This window comes from Xiphophorus maculatus, chromosome 13 (genome assembly GCF_002775205.1).
Source record: "Xiphophorus maculatus strain JP 163 A chromosome 13, X_maculatus-5.0-male, whole genome shotgun sequence".
In the NCBI taxonomy this organism is placed as follows: domain Eukaryota; kingdom Metazoa; phylum Chordata; class Actinopteri; order Cyprinodontiformes; family Poeciliidae; genus Xiphophorus; species Xiphophorus maculatus.
The window spans coordinates 6,057,443-6,077,755 of record NC_036455.1 but is presented as its reverse complement, the minus strand read 5'-3'; the positions used below and the strand labels follow the sequence as shown (position 1 = coordinate 6,077,755).

Sequence of the window (20,313 nt, the reverse complement as noted above, 5' to 3'; positions counted from 1 at the left end):
AGCGACCGGCGCTCACAGAAAACACGACGTCTTCAGGTGGTTTGTTCCACAGCGGAGGGACCAGAGGGAGCCGTATATATATATATATAAATTATTTATTTTAATATGTTTTATTGAAATATTTTTAGCTCACTAATTTACCAACTTCCTGATTGATACATAGTCTTATATTCTTTTTTTATTAAAGTCCTTATATATTTAATTACTTAAATGTTTATGAATATATAAGGCTACATGTACCAATTTCTCTGTGAAATTAACTTTTTCTTAAACAAATATTACAGTGGGAGTAAAAGAATGTGAAGAAAACAAAACAAGTTGTGTGAAAAAGTCAAATTTATTTCTAGAATTTATTTTATTTATTTTTCATTATTTTCGTGTTCTTTATGTTACACCCTCTGATATGCTCTATCGATGGGAACTGGAAAAATATTTTAAATTTGTGTTTGGCTCGTATTCAGTGACTGCACGGTAGTTTGTTGATATTCTTTTATTGTTATTTTATTTTTAAAGTATTTTTTCTCCTCCTACTAGACCCAGCAGAAACGCATCATGTCAACGAACCAGAAAAAGAAATAAGTTTTAGAAAACAGCTATAATCAATTAAATTGCTGTGATTATAATACATTTCCTAGCCAGGAAACTAACTCATTACAAATATTGTATGGACATCATGAGTATTTCTGTTCTCCTACTGTCTCAAATGCACCACAGGATCTAATTGTTTGTCCAATTGATTTCTTATTTAATTACCAGACAATCAAATTAGTTAAAACTGAAAATCCCACAGCACCTTAAGGAGAATTAAAGTGATATCAAAAGTTTTCAGTGGGTAAGAAAATAAAATTTTTCCTTCATTGTGGTTGGCAATGCAGCGAAGAGGAACACTTTGTTGTACTTTTCATATCCGCAGAATATATCCAGCATCTCCCTAAAAAAAAAGAGAGAGAGAGAGAGAGAACTGCAAGAGCTTCATCACTTTTTAAGATAATTTTCTTGAACTGACTGGATTGTGGGGAGAACAGAGTGCTGCTCAGTGTGTGTTTAATTGCTGAAGGCTGTTTCTGTAAGTTGTGACTGAGTGAAAAGGGATAATGATGCCATCGGTACAAATGGTGCCTTCAGCAACAAAACGAATCTGTGAAGCAACTGAAAAGGAGACCAAAAGTATTTTCAGTCATTTATTTAGGAAAGCCGCATACAAGACATTTCTATTTTAAGATTTTATTGGCTCTAGTGGCCTTTATTTGATAGTGAATTGACAGGAAAGAGGGAACGGGAAAGGTTGCCAGAGCGGGAATCGAACCTGTGACAGGCGTGTCAAAGACTACAGCCTCCATATGTGGGTTGTGCTGAACCCCTGCGCCACGACAACACACCCAACATTTCTAATTTATAAGTGACATCATTACAAAAACACCAAGTAATGCAAGAATTACTTGTAACTTTGTTTTTATTTTAACTTCTGCAGCAAAAAATATAATTCGGCTAACCTTGTAGCCCAGGCAGATTCATTTGTTCATAAACTTTAAAAAAGTGATATTATTATTACCTACCTTTTAATAACATTTTCCACCACGCCATTTATGTCAACATGTAGCTTCAACTTCAACAGTTAAAACGTGAAAAAGTCAGAAACAACTGACTCTAAGCAAGTAGCGTCAGAAAACAAGTTACTGCTGTTCTGTTAAAACTAGAGTCCGCTTGTATTTCTGCTGTTCGCGGATAAAACACATCTTCATGTTTCAGTAAATGATCAAGAAAAACAATTATCTTTCACAACTACTTATGATTTGTTTTATTTGCTAACCTTATAGCAAGTTACAGTTGCTAGGCATTGAAGCTAACCCGCTACTCAAATAAATCTACACGTTCTTTCATGTAAAATTAAGTTACCATTTTTTGGACACAATAATATATATATATATATATATATATATATATATATATATATATATATATATATATATATATATATATGACTGTATCTGGTGCTATCAATATGTAATTCATTAGAGGTTGAGATTTGGATTGTTTTTTTTGGGAGGTAAGCAGATTTTACACTGTTTTTGGGCTGGAAACTGTCAGCCAAATCTGGCAACCCTGGACCTCACTGCTAGGCTCATACGGGGAAGTACGCGCATGTTGAGCCACCATGAGGTGAGGTCATCATCACTAAACCGACTCTAAGGGTCTGTTGGTCTGTTGTGAGTCACAGATGGGGAAGCAGTGGATGGAAAATGCTGAGTGACGCTCGTTTTAGTTGTGAAAAACATTTACGGTACTATCATCTGTACCTCCTGTCGAGTCATCACATTTATGAGGAAACTAAGACTTCCTGCAACATGGAAAGAGATGATTCCCTTTGATTGTACTCTTCGTCTGTCTGTCTCTGCTCCCTGAAGATTTATAAAATAGATGCTTTTGACTTTCAGCATAAACTGCTTATTGTTGGGGAGACCAACGAATCAGAGGACCAGCTTGAGGCTGCATTTTCCTTTTTAAATGTGCAAACGGAACGTTTGAAAGACGAACAGTAATATTTGGTGTTGGGATCATCACTTGTCCCGTAGTCAGATTATTTGTTTGTAATCACAGCAGATGAACTGCAGAAAAAGTCAGCCTCTAAATGCTCACTAGTTACCATAGTTACTTGTATTAATCTTGCTGTTTTAACACTAGCTAGCATGTTGTTAACGTACTACATTTGTTTATCACAGCATGATAAAGTAAGTTATTTTACCAAACTGACATTAGTGAATGAGATGCGACTTAATGATGCATTAAATGCAGGCGAATCAATAAATGACGAGAGAAAATGGCTGGAGAGTTGGACATTACTAACAAGCAAATACTAAAGCAATTTGTTCATGGTAAGATCTTCAGGTCTTAGTGAGATATGTCGAGTCTGTCTAAATAAGACAAACATGTATATGGGGAGCAATAAGGGCACCGGAAAGCATTTTTCCTAAGATGTATGTTTTCCTATTAAAATAAAATCATTTCTTCTTAGCTTCGTCAGAAGTAGAGGGAAAATGAAGATGGTAGCTGCATCCATCAAGGCAGGTGATAAACAAAAAAAAATCTAAATTAAAAATGCAACAGGTTGAACCGGAGACAATGTGAGGTACAGAGACGGTGTTCTAAAAATAAAACCTTTAACAGATGCAGACTCACCATAGCTTCATGAGGGATTTGAACCAGGCGAAGAAAGGTGATTTTTGCTGGCTACAAGTAATAAATTATTTTATTATCTTGACTGTAAATAGTTTACGTAATTAGAATAATGTTTTCTTTCCTGCTTTCTGAAGCAGACATGCTGACGCAACGTGACGTCGACTGATATTCCCTCTACCAACAAGGAGTCAGGAATACCGCTTAAAGATGATTTCAATCATGCCTGGCAAATTGAAAAACCTGTTCCCCTCCTCGCCTGTGGTGGCGCTGCACCATGAACCACTGAAGGAAGCAACATGAAAACCTTTGAAGAAGACAGAAGTTGTTTACATTTCGTCTTCATGACGTGAACAAAACTGGAGTGACGTCAGATTTTAGCGGTTGTAGGATTTCTCTTTTGTCGTTGGTAAAAGACCTTGAGTCATTTCTCCTGCTAGCGCCAGATACACGCGTTTGTTTTGGTTGTATTTACCCAGAATGCACTGCGCCGTAGTCCACTTCCTGCTTTTGGAGCATTACATACACATTCAAACCACGCCAGGTTCACTTAAATCAAGTTTCTTTATTGGAAGAAACAGTTTGCTTTTCACATCTCCCCCAACGTACCAGAGTTTGATTAAAGTGGACTAAACAGGGCTGGTGTGAATGCACCCTTCGATTCCATTAATTCAGCACAATGAGTCAAACTGTATCAGAGGTGCACGAAACCAGCTTCCCTGCATCGCTAAAATTATTGCCGGATGCAGCTTTTGTGCAGCTAACAGGAATATATCTGCAAAAATACAAAGTAAGAATAGAAATACATAGAAAAGAAAGTATGTGAAAGAGACCCAGGCTGAGGGAAAAGCCATTCTCCTGAAACACAATGCAGGATGGTGAGCTCCAGCTAAATAAATTATCACGGGGGCTATTTTTAAGCTGAAGTGTAAATGCAGTAATCCTTGGAGCAGGAGCTGCGAAGAGCACAGAAGCCACATCAGGGAATACAGCTCTGCCTTTATCTTCCCCTCCTGCCTGCCACACGGCCCCGCTTCCCTCCCCGCATCCCCGCGCCTCCATCTTCCCTCACTTCATGCGTTTCTTCGTCTCCTCTTCCCCCTCTGTCTTTTCTCCCTGTGCCTTTTTATATGGTAAAAGCCTCTTTTCTGTGTCAAGAGTATTTTCCTTATCACTGCGCCCGCTGTGGGGAATCCACCAACTTCTATTGTAATAAACAATAACAGAGCTTTGAACAAGACAGGGAGGAGAAACATGCATGTGGCCGCAGTCAGAGGATATCAGGCCACACTGGGTCATTCCTCAACGCGCCAGCTAGTCTTTCTCAGCTCTATTTTTTATGCTTTCTTGCCTTTGTGGGAGAATACAGTGAGAATTTCTCTGAACCTGTATTGTGTTGTTTGGGTTTGTGAGAAAAGACCCTCCTCTGGTGCTGTTTAATAGCACATAATGGGGCGTCGTTAATCACAGGGGCTGGCTGAGGTTTTACAAGGTTAATGACTGTACCCAACCTCTCCACTGCGTCTCACTGGTTTGGTGTTTACCGGCTCTGCAGAAGAAGTACGAGGGACTCCATGTTTACAGTGGCTCTGAAAACTGATGCAGTGCATTTTCCCACACTGCCAGTGTAGTGGTGTTTTTATGATAGTAGTGCATAATTATGAGCTGAAGAAGAAATATTTACTTTTTTTAAATTTCTGAAAAATGTTGGTATTCACATCCATTCGCAGAACCGCCGTTCTCTGCAGTAACAGTGTCTACTCTGTGAGTAGGAAATGTTCACTTACACCACATTGTGTTTGGGGAGACAGTTGCTAATTTTGAGATACAATGTTAAAATTTTAATGGAAAATCTCTAATTCCAAAAGCTGTTTTTTGATCATTTCTTTCTAAGATGCGGTGGAGTTGTATCAAAGTTTGTGTATTTTGCAAAACTGCAATGGAAACACTTTTTTCTTCCATCACACAAGTTTGATACTAATGACCAGACATCACAACTGCCGGAGAAGTCGAAGACAACAAGAGGAAGTAGTTGGAGAATTATGGTGCTGATAAAGTTTTGCAGATATTTGTAATGGAATCGCAGCTAGTTTTGCATTTAGACTAATATGTTTGTAGCAGTGAGCCAGAGAATTTCTTCCTCACTTCCTGTGTCCTCTGCACGCTCGAGACATTCCTGGTAGATGTTTGACCTGTGCATGGTTTCTAATGTCTAATGCTGCGTTCACACCAAACGCGGCAGGTTTCGTGCGTTCAACGCATCAAGCGTGTCCAACACGGCCGAAGTGTTTGACGCTGGAGTCGAAAAATCTGAACTTTCGCCGCTTGACACAGAACGTCAACCAATCAGAGAGACTCTGCTATGTGACGTAGTGACCTGTAGTTGGTGTCCTACAACGAGATTCAGGCACCGATAGCGACCCTCGTTGGCGACCAGTAAATGATTTCAGTAAATAAAAACTAGACACGCAGTCATTTCATTGTTTTCTGGGAGAGAAAGAAAAGGTAAGAGGCTCCACTGCGGGTCGAGCCGATATCAGCTGCCACCGTTGTTTATTCAATATAAACTGAACACAAAATGTTCAGCAAAGGCATCGGAGCCTCTGCTATGATTGCAGAAGCTTTCACTACATAATGTTTTAGTGCCACTCTGTCAGTTTCACCCACCATTGAACAACGACTCGTCCCAACTCGACCCGTTTCGAAACGCGTTTGGTGTGAACGCAGCATGAGCTGCGGATCTCTGCAGCTCCTCCATATTTACCCTGGCCTCTCTGATTACTGCTCCTCTTCTGGTGACAAAACTGTCCAAACAGCTTCTTTGGTTTCATTCTGACTCATGAAACTCTGTTTTTCCATCTCGATTCTTCCTGACTTGTCAACTTTTGATGATTCTGTTCTGTAGTAGCCACTGAATCACCTGTTCAGACTTTTATCTGTTAGCCTGCAGATATCTTACAGTCACAGAGGTTTTTCTTATTTGTTTGAAGTAGCTAAGGGCTTTTGATGAAACTTTGGACTGTCTTCCAGTGGTTTTATTATGTTTTTTGTTTTAAATCTCCCTACACTCAAGGTCTTTCAGGCGTGATGAAATAATCTTCTCTCTCAGCCTTAGTGGAAGCTCCTTTGTTTTTATTGTAACTCGCATTTAAAATCTCGATGGGATTTATTTGTGCCTCACAGCTGAAGCAAATGAAGGATCATTATGGAGTCCCCAAAGGCCTAATTATGTTAATTAACTCCAATTTAGGAAATGAAAACTTTCAGACAGCTTCAAAACAAACAGTTTTATAAAGGTGTTGAGAAATTATGGCGTTGCTGTCTTACCAAAATATACAGATATTTTCAAAGACTTTTTCTTTGTCACCAAACTCATGAAGAAAGCAGAATCGTACATCGACAGTTGAGTCCAGATACTTTGCTAAATAAAAAATGACACACACAACATAAAATCAGTTAAGATTGCCTAAATTATTTTTAATTGCTCAGTAAAAACACCTTTACCTTGTTCTGAACGTTGTGATAACTGGACGTCCAATTTAATTTTTTAAAATATGTCTCGTTATTTTTGACATTTAATTTTGGTAATCATAGCTGATCTCAAACAGAAAAAGCTTCGTTTGAGTTATTGTCAGTCAAAGTGATAAATATCTGCTTTTATCCTGATATTTTTATGTCGTTTTAGTTTTATTTACTGCAGTCCTGCATTTATTTCACATAATGTTTCAGCTGTGAAGGTCCCAGTAGAGGATTGCAGTTTGCAGCGTTCCCTCATTTGTTTTGAGGTGATCAAAACAAATGAGGTGATCTTGTGGTCACCTTATCTTGTGACCTTAGATATGTTTAACCCTCCGTTAGCGAGATGTTCGTAAGAGTTCACACCAGTTATACCGTCACAACAGAACCGGGCGAATCTGTGTTTCTGCAGAAGCTGCGGCTGCATGAGTCATCCTCAGATTTCTGCAGCCGCATATTCAGAAGCCTGCATGTCAGCTCGCTTGTTGTGACACAACCAAGGAGGCTTATTTTTGCCGTTCCACTTTCTGTGCCGCCACGTTGCCGCCTTTAAGCCCTGGAGGCCCTGACAGATTCACGTCAGGAGAGATTTGCTGCGTAGATGAAGCAGGAGGATAAATAATACAAAATATGTGGAGCTGAATCCGAGTGTCCCCCGCTGAGCAGCGAGAGGACGCTGCAAACATGGAGGTATGGTTTGTGCACGTGTTGTATTCACAGGAACAGAGCAGGGAAAATGCGCCGGTAAACAAACACAACTTGACACAAATACTGAACTGTTTTGATTTTCATTGTTATGATTAATTGAGGGATTGAATAAAAAAATTGGTAAATTATTGGTACTGAAATAACAGCAGTGTTAATATCTGATATCGACATCGGCCCAATTTTTCATATTTATTCATCCCTAACAATTAATTTTCACAACTAACCTGTAACAATAACAGCTCACTTTTTAAATTAACCTGGACCAAAATGACACAAAAATCTGAAATTATATTCAATTTAATAATAAAGCAGCAGGCTCACAAGGACACTTATTAAAAAATATATTTTCTCCCAGTTTTCAGTTTTTATCTTCAGTCAGTTTATTACACAAACTCCCACTTTGTCCAGCCATTTATTATAGCTTTTGTGTCCATGTTAGTGACTTAATTAATATTGGCTTGATTAAATGTTTAAATTTACATTTATAGTTATTGTTTGTTGTACTTACTTTTCAGTTTATTTTAAGTTCTGATATGGTTGAAATAGTTTGTGTGGTAAGGTATTTTTCGCATGTCTTTTCGTAATCTTTGTGTGTTATTGAAGCAGTTGAATTTAATTTTGTGTTTAATTTATTCTTCTAATTCTTCTTCTAATTATTCTAGTTTATGTCTTTTTATGAATGTTTGTAAAGGATTCTTATAGTAATGTCTTATATGGACCCCAGGAAGGATAATGGGGAAACTTACTTAAACAGATAAACATCCACCAGGTTTGTGCTCCACCATAGATTTATTGAGTCTGGGACGATATTACATTTATTTTCCGGTTTGTCCGTAAAGCTTCTGGTAAGCATCAACAGAGCAGCCGCTCGCAATGTTCAGTCTATCTGCTCACCTGTATACATGCACCCGCCGCGCACTTCCCCACCGTTCACTCTGAACCGGCCACCGGCAGGAGGAAGGCTGCTGTGTTATTATTATTATTGTAAATAAATTAAATACAGTCCGAACAAACTTAAAAATTTTACTTTATGCTGCTAGCACTTAGCAACAACTCGTAGGAGGAAGTGAGAGCGCTGCGCAACACAAATACTCACCCGGCCGCAACACGGCGCGCTAAATAATAAAACATAATTTAACAAACCTTTGAGTGTGAGGAATTTTAGTAGTCAAGAAACTCAAATCTTTCAAGGAATCATCACAGCCATTCTTGAAATACTCGTTGTTTAATCAGGAAAAGGAGAGAGGAGAACATCTTGTCCCTAATTAACTTTTTAAATAAGATATGTTACTCCTCTTGAGTTCAGTAGAGGCTCAATGTCCTTCTTGGATTTCAATAAACATTTATTGTCTGTTAATAATGTCCCCAAAATGTCGTCAGAACTAAGAAAGGAAACACAAACTAAAAATATAGAGGATTTAGTCAATAAAAGACAAATGAAATAAAGCTTTACCTCATTGGCTGCATTAATTATATAGGAATATCGTTGACTATATACAGCTACTGGTAACCAGGCTCTAAATGGGCCAGATAATGTTTCCCCATAGGGAACAACATGACATGTGGAACAAAAGTTACGTTCCCCCTTACATTTGAATGTCTTTAACCAAATAAATGAACATTACCCACATGAATTTACTTCAAGTTATTACTAAACGTTTCATATCAAACACTGATATGCATTTATTGCCATTTTTAACTGAACATTGACAGCAGCAAAGACAAATACCTTCATATGTAAACGTTTATAGAGTTTGACGTTAGTTTTCAGTTAAAAACATGCACCAAATGTAACCCAGCTGCACTCGTTGACCTGTAGAGGTGGACCAGTTCAGACAGACATGATGGACTCCTAGCAGCAGCAATATCTTGAACTGGACCCTGACTGGAACAGGAAGTCGGTGCAGAGGCGCCAGCGCTGGTGTAATCTGATCATAGCATTGGGTTCTTGTCAGAAGGCGAGTTGCAGCATTGTGTACAGCGTGCAGCTGCTGAACAGACAATTTATCGAGACAGACATAGAAAGCATTACTATAATCTAAACCAGATGTAATAAAACCATGAATAATTTTTTCTATATTTGATAGAATATAGATGACCTAGAGTTCTTCATTGAAGAGGTTGGGATACAGAAAACATGTTCACTAACTTTTGAGATTAATGATGTTTTAGTTTAATCAGTTCTGCCTATTTTAAAATCCTTCCAGAATGAGATGTTTTAAGGCGTCTTGTCACTTTACGTCTATATAAGCTGCTGGCCACGCCCCCAACTCAACATTTACACTCTTTTAGTGTTTGGGGCTGTCTTAAGAAATATTAGAGAGCCAAATGGAATTACAAAAACGTGGAAAATTTTCATTTTGCATAATAAATCCCCTTTAAGTTAATCTATCTCCAGTGATAGACTGGTAGATTTGAAGATAATCAGCAAAATGATCAATATTATGCTTCCTGAAAATGGAAAATGAAGCACAGAGAAAATAGGATGGGACCTGGAATACAGCCTTGAGGTACACCACAGGTTAAGTCAGACATAAAAGATGCTTTTCTAATGGACTGAAAAACTCTTATGATTCAAAATCTACAAATTCAAGGTATTGATGCATGACTCAAGATGTGAATTAACAAAACTGTTAGCAAAGGCACCAAAGAGCTTAAGGAAAATAAATTTTCCTAAATTAACTTCTCAAAGCAAATAAATTAACTGTTTATACTCCAACCTGGCTGAAGGACAACACAAAGTCAGCTGTTTTAGTTATAAATTAGATATTTAAAATCAACTTGGGGAAGCACAAAGAGGAAAATATTTTTAAAACAAATATCCATGACATGTTAAAATACGCCTGTCACATATTCAGGCTGCAGGCGAGCGAGAGAGAGCAATACTTTAAGCAGACAACAGAGAAGATCACAGTAACGTTGCCATTTTTAGTCGTTTTAAACTTTAAGTCTGTGTGTACTTGTTCATATTTAATTTGGTAATATTGACCTTTTACATTTTAAAAAACAGATACAGATTGAATCAGCTGTTTTAGTTGCTCATATAAACTTATAATTTTGTCTAAAAGGATAATAAACTTAATAAACGTTTATAGAGTTGGCCTCTGCTCCTAAAGTAAGAGGAATCATGTCAGAAAGGTGTTTTTATTGAATAACTTAAAGAAAATAGCAAACAAATTCAGATTCTTCTGGAAACTTTAATCTTTCCAGATTTTTAAAACACGTTTAAAGACAATTTGTCTCTTTTTTTCACTTTTATAGACTCACTTTAATACACATTTCCACAGACATAGCATCAAAACAGTGTGCTATGCTGCTGTTTTTGCAAATAAAAACACCATTTATGTGTTTTTGATAGTTTGTGCAGAAGTTGCAGCTCTGCTGGAGAATTGATGCAGTATATAATTGGTACTGGAGGGACAGAATCGGTGCAACTGCAGAGCTGTAAAAAGTTTTAATGTTTCACTTTCCAGGCAGCCATTGTTGTGAACTTTTATAATGGTCCTGATCAGCAGTTTATTTCTGTTTTTGTCCGTTTTTCTTGGCTGATTTCTTTTTTTATTCTTTTAAAAACACAGTACAAGCAAACAGAAAATATTTTGCATTAATTAGTTGAATATTATTAACAGTGTGTGTGTGAGAGAGTGTGTAAACAATGATGGGATCTGAATGATATTAGTGTGGAAAGGTAATAATAATAATGTCAATAATAATAAATCAATATATTATTTGTGAGAGGGAGATAAATACAGACTAAATATTGTCTACATTTACCTGATTTTTTAAAATTCTTTGTGTCAAACGCTGATGGCATGTAGAGCAGGGTGTCAAACTCATTTTCGTTTTGGGCCAAATCAGGATCCTGAATGCTCTTAAAGGGCCGGTTGCACCAAAATGTATTGATGAAACCTGTTCACAAACTGTTAAAATCTCAATTAATTCTTAAAATTAAATAATAATAAATGTCTTTTCAGTTCCTCTAGGAGTTTGTAAATCTTTCTGGAGTTTTTTTAAAATAAAAATCAAAGTGTTTATGGTACTAATTTTGAAATATTTCTGCTTATTTATGACGGTAAATGCAACTTTTCATCACTCGCTGTATAGATCATGGACTATAATCTGACATTAATTAAGGCTGAAGCAGCTGTTTAGTACAAGTGAGAAAGTTTTTGACAATTTTTGAGAAAAATCTGCAAACATCACCCAATTATTAGTGCAAAAAATTGGGGGATTTGTTGATTTTGATTGAATTTCTGTGCAAATTCTCAAGAAACTGGAGGGACTGATTGATACAATTTGAAAGTAAACGGATAAAAACTGAATTGATTTGATTGATAACATTATATGTGAGCACACAGTGTTTAGTCTAGACTCTACAGGGCCACATAAAAAGCTGCGGCGGGTTGGATTTGGCCTACGGGCCTCGAGTTTGACACGTGTGAGTGTTGTGTTTGAGAAAGTAGAACAATTAGGAAAAGATGGACGCCTGAAAAGTCCTTTGCAAGATAAATATTGATCCAAACCACTCTAAAGTTTGAGTTTTTGATTACAAAATTTAAAAAAATCAAGGAAAATCTCGCACGGAGTGATTTCCAGCCCAGCAGAGAAGTGACAGGTGTAGCTGCACGCCAAGGTGAGCTTTGATTAAGCCGAGAAATCCCTGATTACAAATGCATGAAGCTGAAACCTCGAGTGACGCCTGGCAGGAGGAAGAAGGAAGTAATGGTACTGGAAAAAAAACGAGTTGTTGGAAAATAAAGGAGGAAATCTGGGGTGTGTGTGTGACACGGGGAATTGATAACAGATCAACACCTCCACCTGTCACCTTCCTCTCCCTCCCAGACGTAAATGTGTGCTTCATAATTTCTTTGTTTGATAACCAGAGCTTCCTCAATCGCACACAACAGAAGCAGGATTGTAATTTTTCTGTCAGATTCTGCAACTGGCAAACACACGCATCATAATTAGGCCAGAGAAGCTTCCACACGCTGGTCTGTTTAATTTCAGTTGGGCAGATTATAGTCATTATGTGGAGGAACAGATTGGCAGAGCGCTCTGCCCTTTTTTATGTCCTTGACAGCTGGAGCAGCTGCGACTCAAACATGCAAGGTGCAAAGCGCTTTACTTCTAATTTATTTCTTTGATCGCCTGAAAACCATTGTTACATCTAAAAACTTTAAATTAGTGGCGTTGAGAGGGTGAAGGAGAAAAGGCTTGTTTGGGTGTGCAGTGGTAATAAAATAAGTTAAATGTGAAATCAGGTGTTTACATAAATTTATGGGTCTGAAAGTCGTATTGATTTGGGGCTTTTAATAAATGGAGTAAATTATACACAAAGGCTCAAATAGTTTTTATTTCATTATGATTGCTCTTCCTTCTCGTATCCAGATATTTATTTTGTAGATTAAAACCTCTTTTTGTTGGTTTGTAATGTTTGTCGTGAAACAAACACTTTTTATAGTCATCATTATGCTCCTCTTTTGTTTTTAGAATAAATACACAAAGTTGATTCCATTTATGCCCAGCTAAAGATTTCATTTCATTTTTAATTTATTATGTATTATTGAACCGTTCGGTAATAAATATGAGTAGTTTATGTAACTACTAATAAATTATGAATGAACAGGAGCAGAAAAATTTGTAAATTTATAACGTCTGCCACCTCTTCACATAAAAGGTAAATTAGCTGCTCAGTTCAGAAGATTGTTAGACATATTTCCTTCACACACAGATTATTCAACGCCATTTTGCTTCATAGTGAAACCTCTTGTTGCGATGTTAGCTTTGTTTAGCGTTAGCTGCCCCTAAGCAAAACTAACATTTCTTTATTTTTGCTGTTTCTAGCTAACGTTAGCTGCATTTAAAACGATGAATGTGGATGCATGTTATAGTTAATGCATGAGTTTTAAATGTCAAATACGCAATAAGAAAATACCCGTCATAAACAATATTCTGTTTGTTTAAACGCAGCAGTGTGTTAACTCAAGCTGCAGCTGAAAAAAAGACCTTCATTTTATATTTTTTTATTTTCTGTGAGGAGCTCAGAGCGAGGAGGGGATTTAAAGAGACTTCTCAACACGCTGACAGCTTGTCCACGACCTCCTACGACTGTTATGAATTTCACTCCTCCAATCTGTCTGCGTGTGTGTGTGTGTGTGTGTGTGGTGTGTGTGTGTGTGGTCCCGCCACACCGGCGAGCACTAATTCAGTTAAACAGGAGTGTGTGTGAGGGTGTGTGTTGGCTGGCACTGTGTTTACATGCTTTTCAGCTGAGCTGTGTTGACGCTTCGCAGGGTTAGTCGATGATGAGGATGAAGAAGAAATGGTTGAATTTTCATCACCTGCACTGCAAAAACACAAAACCGTACCAAGTATCTTTGGTCTCGTTTCTAGTTCAAATATCTTAGTGCACTTGGAATAAAACAAACTAACTTATAAGTAACATTTTAGCAAGATATAGGAGCTTGATTGAAGTAAATAATTCCTTAATGTTGATGAAAAAAGTTCAAGTACCTTTGGTAGATTATTTCACTTTTAAAAAGACATTTTTCCCGTGTTATAAATTAAATAATCTGCTAGTGAAACTAATATTAAGGAGTTATTTACTTAAAACAGGCTTCTATTTTTTGCTAAAAAGCCACTTGTAATTTAGTTTTGTCTTATTTTAAGTGCACTAAGATATTTGCACTTAAAGCTACTTGGTGAGATTTTGTGTTTTTGCAGTGCTCTCAGCATCAGCAGAGAAAAGAGGAGCTGAAGAAAACAAAACAATCAGGTTTTATTGTTTTCGTCGGGACTCTGAGTAACCTTTATAGTTGAACAAACTGGCAAACTTGGCTTTTATTTGCTGCTTGTGGGATTGGAGCTTATTAAGACGTCAGTGGAATCTCATCCTCCTCTAAACGCACTAACAGGCGCGGCTCTGTCCTCACGAAAACCTGAAATAAAAGCAGCCGGCTGCCATGTATCTTCGTCATCACGTGCTTCAGCTGAGCTCTAAATGTCGCCGTCTCTCAGCCCCGTTGTCTTCGGTCTGCATCTGAAGAGCCCCTGTGTTTTGGTGCTGGTGTGTGGAGCGACACGCCGCCGCTCTCCATCTCCTCGACGCCTGAAAGCGCAGCGATGGCCTCTGCATTGATTTTCCTTTGCCGTTTTATAATTATGTCTCCTCTTTTCATTTGCCTCCCCCGTTTCCCCTCTCCCTCCCTTTCATCCCGTCTCTCTTATCTCCCCGCTCTCACTTCTATTTTTCTAATCCCGTCCTCCCCCCAGATCCATTTTTGTGCCTCACTGCTTGTTATCTTAGCCATTTTCTCTTTTCTTCTCTATTTGATCTCAACTTCTTAATTTCTTTTCTCGTTGACGTCATTCGTTTGGTTTCACTGTGCAGCTTTTCCTTTCCCTCCGATTGTTCAGTCATCAGTTTGGTCACTTTTTTGAATAAATGTACCTTTAGGATTTACTTTTGGGTAATTTTATTATGAGCTATCGTTACTCTTACTTTACTGGATTTTCTACCCACTGAATGAAAAACAAACATGTTTTAACCAAAAAAATCACCATTAACAGACACAGACCTGCAGTTTTCATTAAGTTTCAAAAGTTTTACTGAAAGAAACTGATTTTTAGAAATGTTTCTTATGTCTGATTTAGTTTTGTAATTATGACAGAGTATTAGGGCCAAACTAAGAAAACATAAAATGTTTATAATGGATTAAAGTTGTGCAATAATAAAGTTCTAGTTTTACGAGAATAAAGTCAAAGTAATGAGAATGAAGACATAAAATTATGAGAATATTCATATTGTGAGACTAAAGCTAAAATAATACGAGGATGAAGTCGTAATGTTGAGAATATTCTCATATTTTGACTTTGTCACACAACTTTATTCTTATTAATTCTGACTCTCGTTTTAATGACTTTATCCCTGTGATTTTATTTTATTTTTTTACGCATACCGTGGCCTTAATCCTCTGTCGTAATTTTGTAATTATTTATATGAATTATTCCCATTTTGGAAGTTAAAATACCAACATTTCCACAGAACTTTATGTTTTGGCCCGTCAAATGATGTAATTTTTAAATATTAATTCAAATTTATAATTTTTGAAAACTTCATTAAAATGTATGTTTTTAAATATTTAATATTAAATACAAAAAAAGGGAAATATTTAAATATTTTAGAAATATTTAAATATTTTTAAATGTTCAATTTTTAAAATATTTGTAAATATGTCATATATAATTAAAAATATATATTTCATATTTACATTTTTAAAAATGTTTTTCAATATTGAATATTTTTAAATATTAAATTGATTAGTTGATCATTCAGTTAAATGATTGATCAGTTCCTCTGTACTTCAGTCAAATACCTTTTCTTACTCTAGCGTAAGTTTTCACTGCCGTTACCGTGGTAACAGTAAGTTGGAGTCGTTCTGCTCTGGTTCTGCTGTGTTTTCATCCCGTTTTCTCCAGGTTTCTCCAGCTGTGACATATTTCCCTCCCATTCCACGCCGTTCTGTCCTATTTCTACGATTTGGTAACGTTTTCCGTCTGCTCCGTTTCTCCGCAGCGTCTCTGGAGTGCTCTCCGTCTTCGCCGTAGACGACCGGATCAGGCCGGATCGGGCCCGACGCTCGGCGCCTCTCCTCCTCCTCGTCCTCCTCACATCCACCCAGAACTTCCTCCAGTCAAAGCTCCTCGCCTCGCAGGTCCGGTTTTCTCCACAAAGACCGATCCTGGAATAGAAGACCTTTCTGTTTTTGTTTGTTTCTCCATGTGTTCCTGAAAATCCCCCTGCAGACGTCCTGCCGTCTCTTTTTGGCCTTTTTCAGTCCAGGGCTTCAACTTCCTTCAAGCTTGACTGCGATTCTCACAGACTGCAGAGATTTGCACACTTGATTCATGAAGGAACATTACTGAAGGAAGTTTTTGCACCGTTTACTTTGTAGCTGCACAATAATTTCAGCGCATTTCCTCCCTGTGTCCAGTGCGGCTCCAGTTTCTTCCTCTTCTGCTGCGCCCTCCTCTTCCTCCTCAGAGAGTGGCGTGTTTTACGCCGCCGCCGCCGCCGTGTGTTTGTGCTCTGGTCTCTGTGTGTCATTCTGTGAAATGGCCCGTCACAAAGTGTTAGATGATGCGTGGTGAAGTGTCCATGTCGCTCTATGCTTTTTACTGCATCTGTGTTCTGGACCATGGGGCTGGAAAAACTGGTTCTGGGGTAAAAAACGAACCGGGTCGCCAAGGTCAGGGGTGTCCAAACTGCAAACCAAAAACTATACAGGTTTGATCCTCAGACTTTTGATTTGTAATCAGGATAAAAACGAACATAATTTTCTGACAGGAAAATGTAAAGTACAACAAACTATTTGACTTTTCATAACTAAGTTTCAATCGGAGGTAAAATCAAGAAACTTTGACTGAAAAGACAAATTTGCTGCACTAATTTGGCTAAATAAAGTTTGAGTTTTGAAAGTTGGGTAGTAACTTTTTACATTTACTCGAATACATTTTTTTTAAAAAGGTACTTTTAGGAGTATTTTTACTACGCTGTACGTTTTACTTTTACTTGAGTAAAATTTCTGTTTTTTCTCCCCACTGAATGAAAAACAAACATGTTTTAACCAAAAATTCACCATAAACAGACACAGGCCTGCAGTTTTTCTTAAAGTTTATACGTTTTTTTATTAAAAGAAACTGATTTGGGGAAATTTTTTCTACTTGATTTTGTTATTTGTTGTTACTTATATAAATTATTTTCATTTTCATTCTTAAAATATCAAAATTTCCACTAACCTTTATATTTTGGTCCATCTGATTATGCAGTTTTTAAATATTAAATGATTGATCATTTGATCAGTTATTCAGTACTTGAGTAGATTTTTTACCAAACGCTTTTTTAATCCTACTTGAGTAACTTTTTGGACAGTTACTTTTTCCTTTCACTTGAGTACAATGTTTGGTTACTAATCCTGTACTTATTACTGAAAATTAATGTATTCAATTCCAAAAGAAATTGAAAACCAGTTGTATTTCTTTTAAAGCAGCAGACGTGCAAAATCTGCTGCGGCGTCCTGCTGCGGTAGATTTCTGTCACAAACATTTGAGAGTACTCTCAGAAATTTTCTAGAGAAACAAAGGAAATTTCTGAGCTCCAAAAGCCAGAAAACAATGTTGAAATTTTGAGATTGTCAGAAATGTTCTATAAAAAACATGGAAATTTCTTAATTTCAATTGACGAAATCTTTCTAGAAAAATTCAGAGATTAATCAGAAAATTTCTGAAATTCTATCAGGAATTTGCCCTTTTTCTTAATACACCTTTGTAGAAACCTCTTTCATGTTTTAGATCTATAACACACACGAGACTACTTCATTTGCTTGACCTTAGTTTGATTATTTCACTTTTGATTCTACAGTTTCTGCCCTTGTGGCAAAAAGTTTGGACACCCCTGATGCAGGAGGGAAAACAATTCGAGGGAGATGAAAGTGCAAAAAGGAAATTCCCTCGTTGTCCCCAAAAGGATTCTGGGAGTTAAATTAATTTGTGGATGGGAAGGAAAAAAAGGAGAAGCGGCTCTGGGAACGAGGAAATGTTTTGACTTGAGATCCTTCACTCTAATGAGGAGAGGAAAAGAAGAAAAGACGTTAGAGATGACAAAAGAGGAGCCGCTTTTTCATTTGCTCTGCCTCGCATTGCTTTGTCTGCTTTTCCATCTCGGCGCCTGAAACTATTTTTAGACAAGTTATCTCCAGAAAGTGTAGACGTGCCGTGAGCCGAAAATCGTCCTGCTGTTATTTGTTAATCGTTAGAACCAAATATACGGCGCCTCGCAAAAGTGTTTGAACTTTGTTGTTTTGTCCTTTTTTAAAAGCTGAAATGTTCGGATTCAGACGCACAGAGTGGGAGGAACGTTTTTATTTACAAATGAAAATCTGAAAAGTGGCGACGCCGCGGACGTCAAGTAAAAGCCACTAGAGCCAAAATATTCCATAAAATTTAAACCTAAAAATCTGGAAAGTGTGGTGTACATCTACAGACTCAAATGTTGCACATTTTGGTCTAGTTTCTTAGCAAACTTGAATTAAGACAAAACTAACTTTAAAAAATACTTTTCAGAAAGATATAGGAGCTTGTTTTTAGTCAGTAACTCCTGGATGAATATTAATTATTGGATGAATATTAATTCCAATAATGAATATTGTTAAAAAAGTTGGAGCTGGTAGATTATTTCACTTCCAGTAAGTAAACTTCCAGGTTTTCAAGTTTTCTAGAAAGAATTTCTCAGTTTTGGGCCAAAATTTGCTCCTTTTTTCTATCTACCACTCAAAAACATTAAATCTTACCAAGTATTTTTGTTTAGTTTCTAATGCAAACATCTTACTACATTTGAGCTAAAACAAAACAAACTTACAAGTAACTTTTCAGCAAGAAAGGGGAGCTTTATTTCAGTCAATAACTTGTTAATACCAATAAAAAAGTTCTAGTTTCACTGGCAGATTATTTAATTTACAACATGGGGAAAATGTCTTGTTACAAGTTAAATAATCTACCAGAAGAACTAGTAATTTTTTATTAGAGTTAAGGAATTACTGACTGAAATAAAACTCCTATTTCTTGTTGAAAAGTGAAGATTTTGTGTTTTTTTCAGTGCAGATTAAAAGGGGCTTATTACACTGCAAAAACACAAAATCCTACCAACTTATTTTGGTCTAGTTTTTAGTGCAAATATCTTAGTACACCTGAAATAAGACAATCTGACTCACAGGTAACTTTTCAGTAAGCTATATAAGCTCGTTTGTGCTGTATTTCTGCACATTTTTACTGGTTTTAAGTGGAGGTATTACAACTTGTAGTCAAGAATTATTGACTTAAAACAAACATAATCGTTTTGTCTTAAAGTGCACTAGAAACTAGAGATATTCTTTGTAGGATTTTGCTGTCCAGCGTGCGCCACACTTCAGATTTTGTCAAACTATCATTTCCCTCCGGCGTTTTTCTGCTTTACTTTGTGTTGGTTTAGAAGCCGAAACTCTGAATCTCTCAGCTGAGATTCGACAAAAAGCCAAGGGAAAACCTTTGCGAGGCGGAGCATCATTCAAGTGTGATCAGTAACTTAAACCTCAGCTGTAAATGTGAATTATGGCCACTCACTGTTGATATTATAGGCATTTAAACTGCATATAGAAGCACACGTGTCTGTAATGAAGCTGAACTGTTAACTTCTTCTCCTCTAAACGTGTAAATATGACGTGTAGCCGCCAGAACAACGGCCTCAGTGTCAGCTGTCGGTGCATCAGAGAGATATTTACCAGACGCTCTTATCCGCGCTGACGCAGCATGAGCTGTTTCTGTTCAGATGGAAAAGTTTTCATTTGTAACCAGGTTAAAAATGACCGCCGATATAATTTACTTATGCAGGAAAATGTGAAGTACAACACAAAGTATTCATCTTTTTACAACCAAGATTTAACAAAAGGTAAAACCAAGAGACTTTTACTGAAAAAGCCAACTTTGCTGCATCAAATCAGCTTTTATTTTTTCTTAAATTTTGACAAAAATCTGTGAGAGTTTTGAAAGAAAGTGATCCAAATCCTGTTGTCACTACTGAAGATAAATTTAATCAATTGAGCCCAAAAGAAACTAAAAACTAGATGTTTTCCTTTTATACAGCTAAATTTACTATGGCTAAATTTACTAACTAGCCATTCTACAAACAAAGAAAAAAAGTAGTACATTTCTGTCAAACATTTTGAGGGTAATCTCGAAAGTTTTCTAGACAAAATAAGGAAATTTCTGAGTTTCGAAAGTTTTTGCAAGCAAAAAAAAAAAAAAACGTTTAAATTGTTAGAAATTAACTTGGAAATTTCTGATTTTCAAATACTGAAAATTTCATTAAGAAATTTTTAAATA

The 20,313-nt window shown here is 36.8% G+C and overlaps 1 protein-coding gene across 2 annotated transcripts in view; it reads left to right on the top strand.

The window, feature by feature from the left end:
* samd12 (sterile alpha motif domain containing 12) overlaps positions 1-16,951 on the top strand; it is a 168,382-nt gene extending 151,431 nt beyond the window's left edge. For both annotated transcript variants that reach the window (XM_023345452.1, XM_023345451.1), the window contains exon 5: positions 15,974-16,951. In XM_023345452.1, coding sequence (XP_023201220.1) covers positions 15,974-16,005 — 32 coding nt within the window. In that variant the 3' untranslated portion in view covers positions 16,006-16,951. The remainder of the gene's footprint in view (positions 1-15,973) is intronic.
* Positions 16,952-20,313: the final 3,362 nt, after the last annotated feature.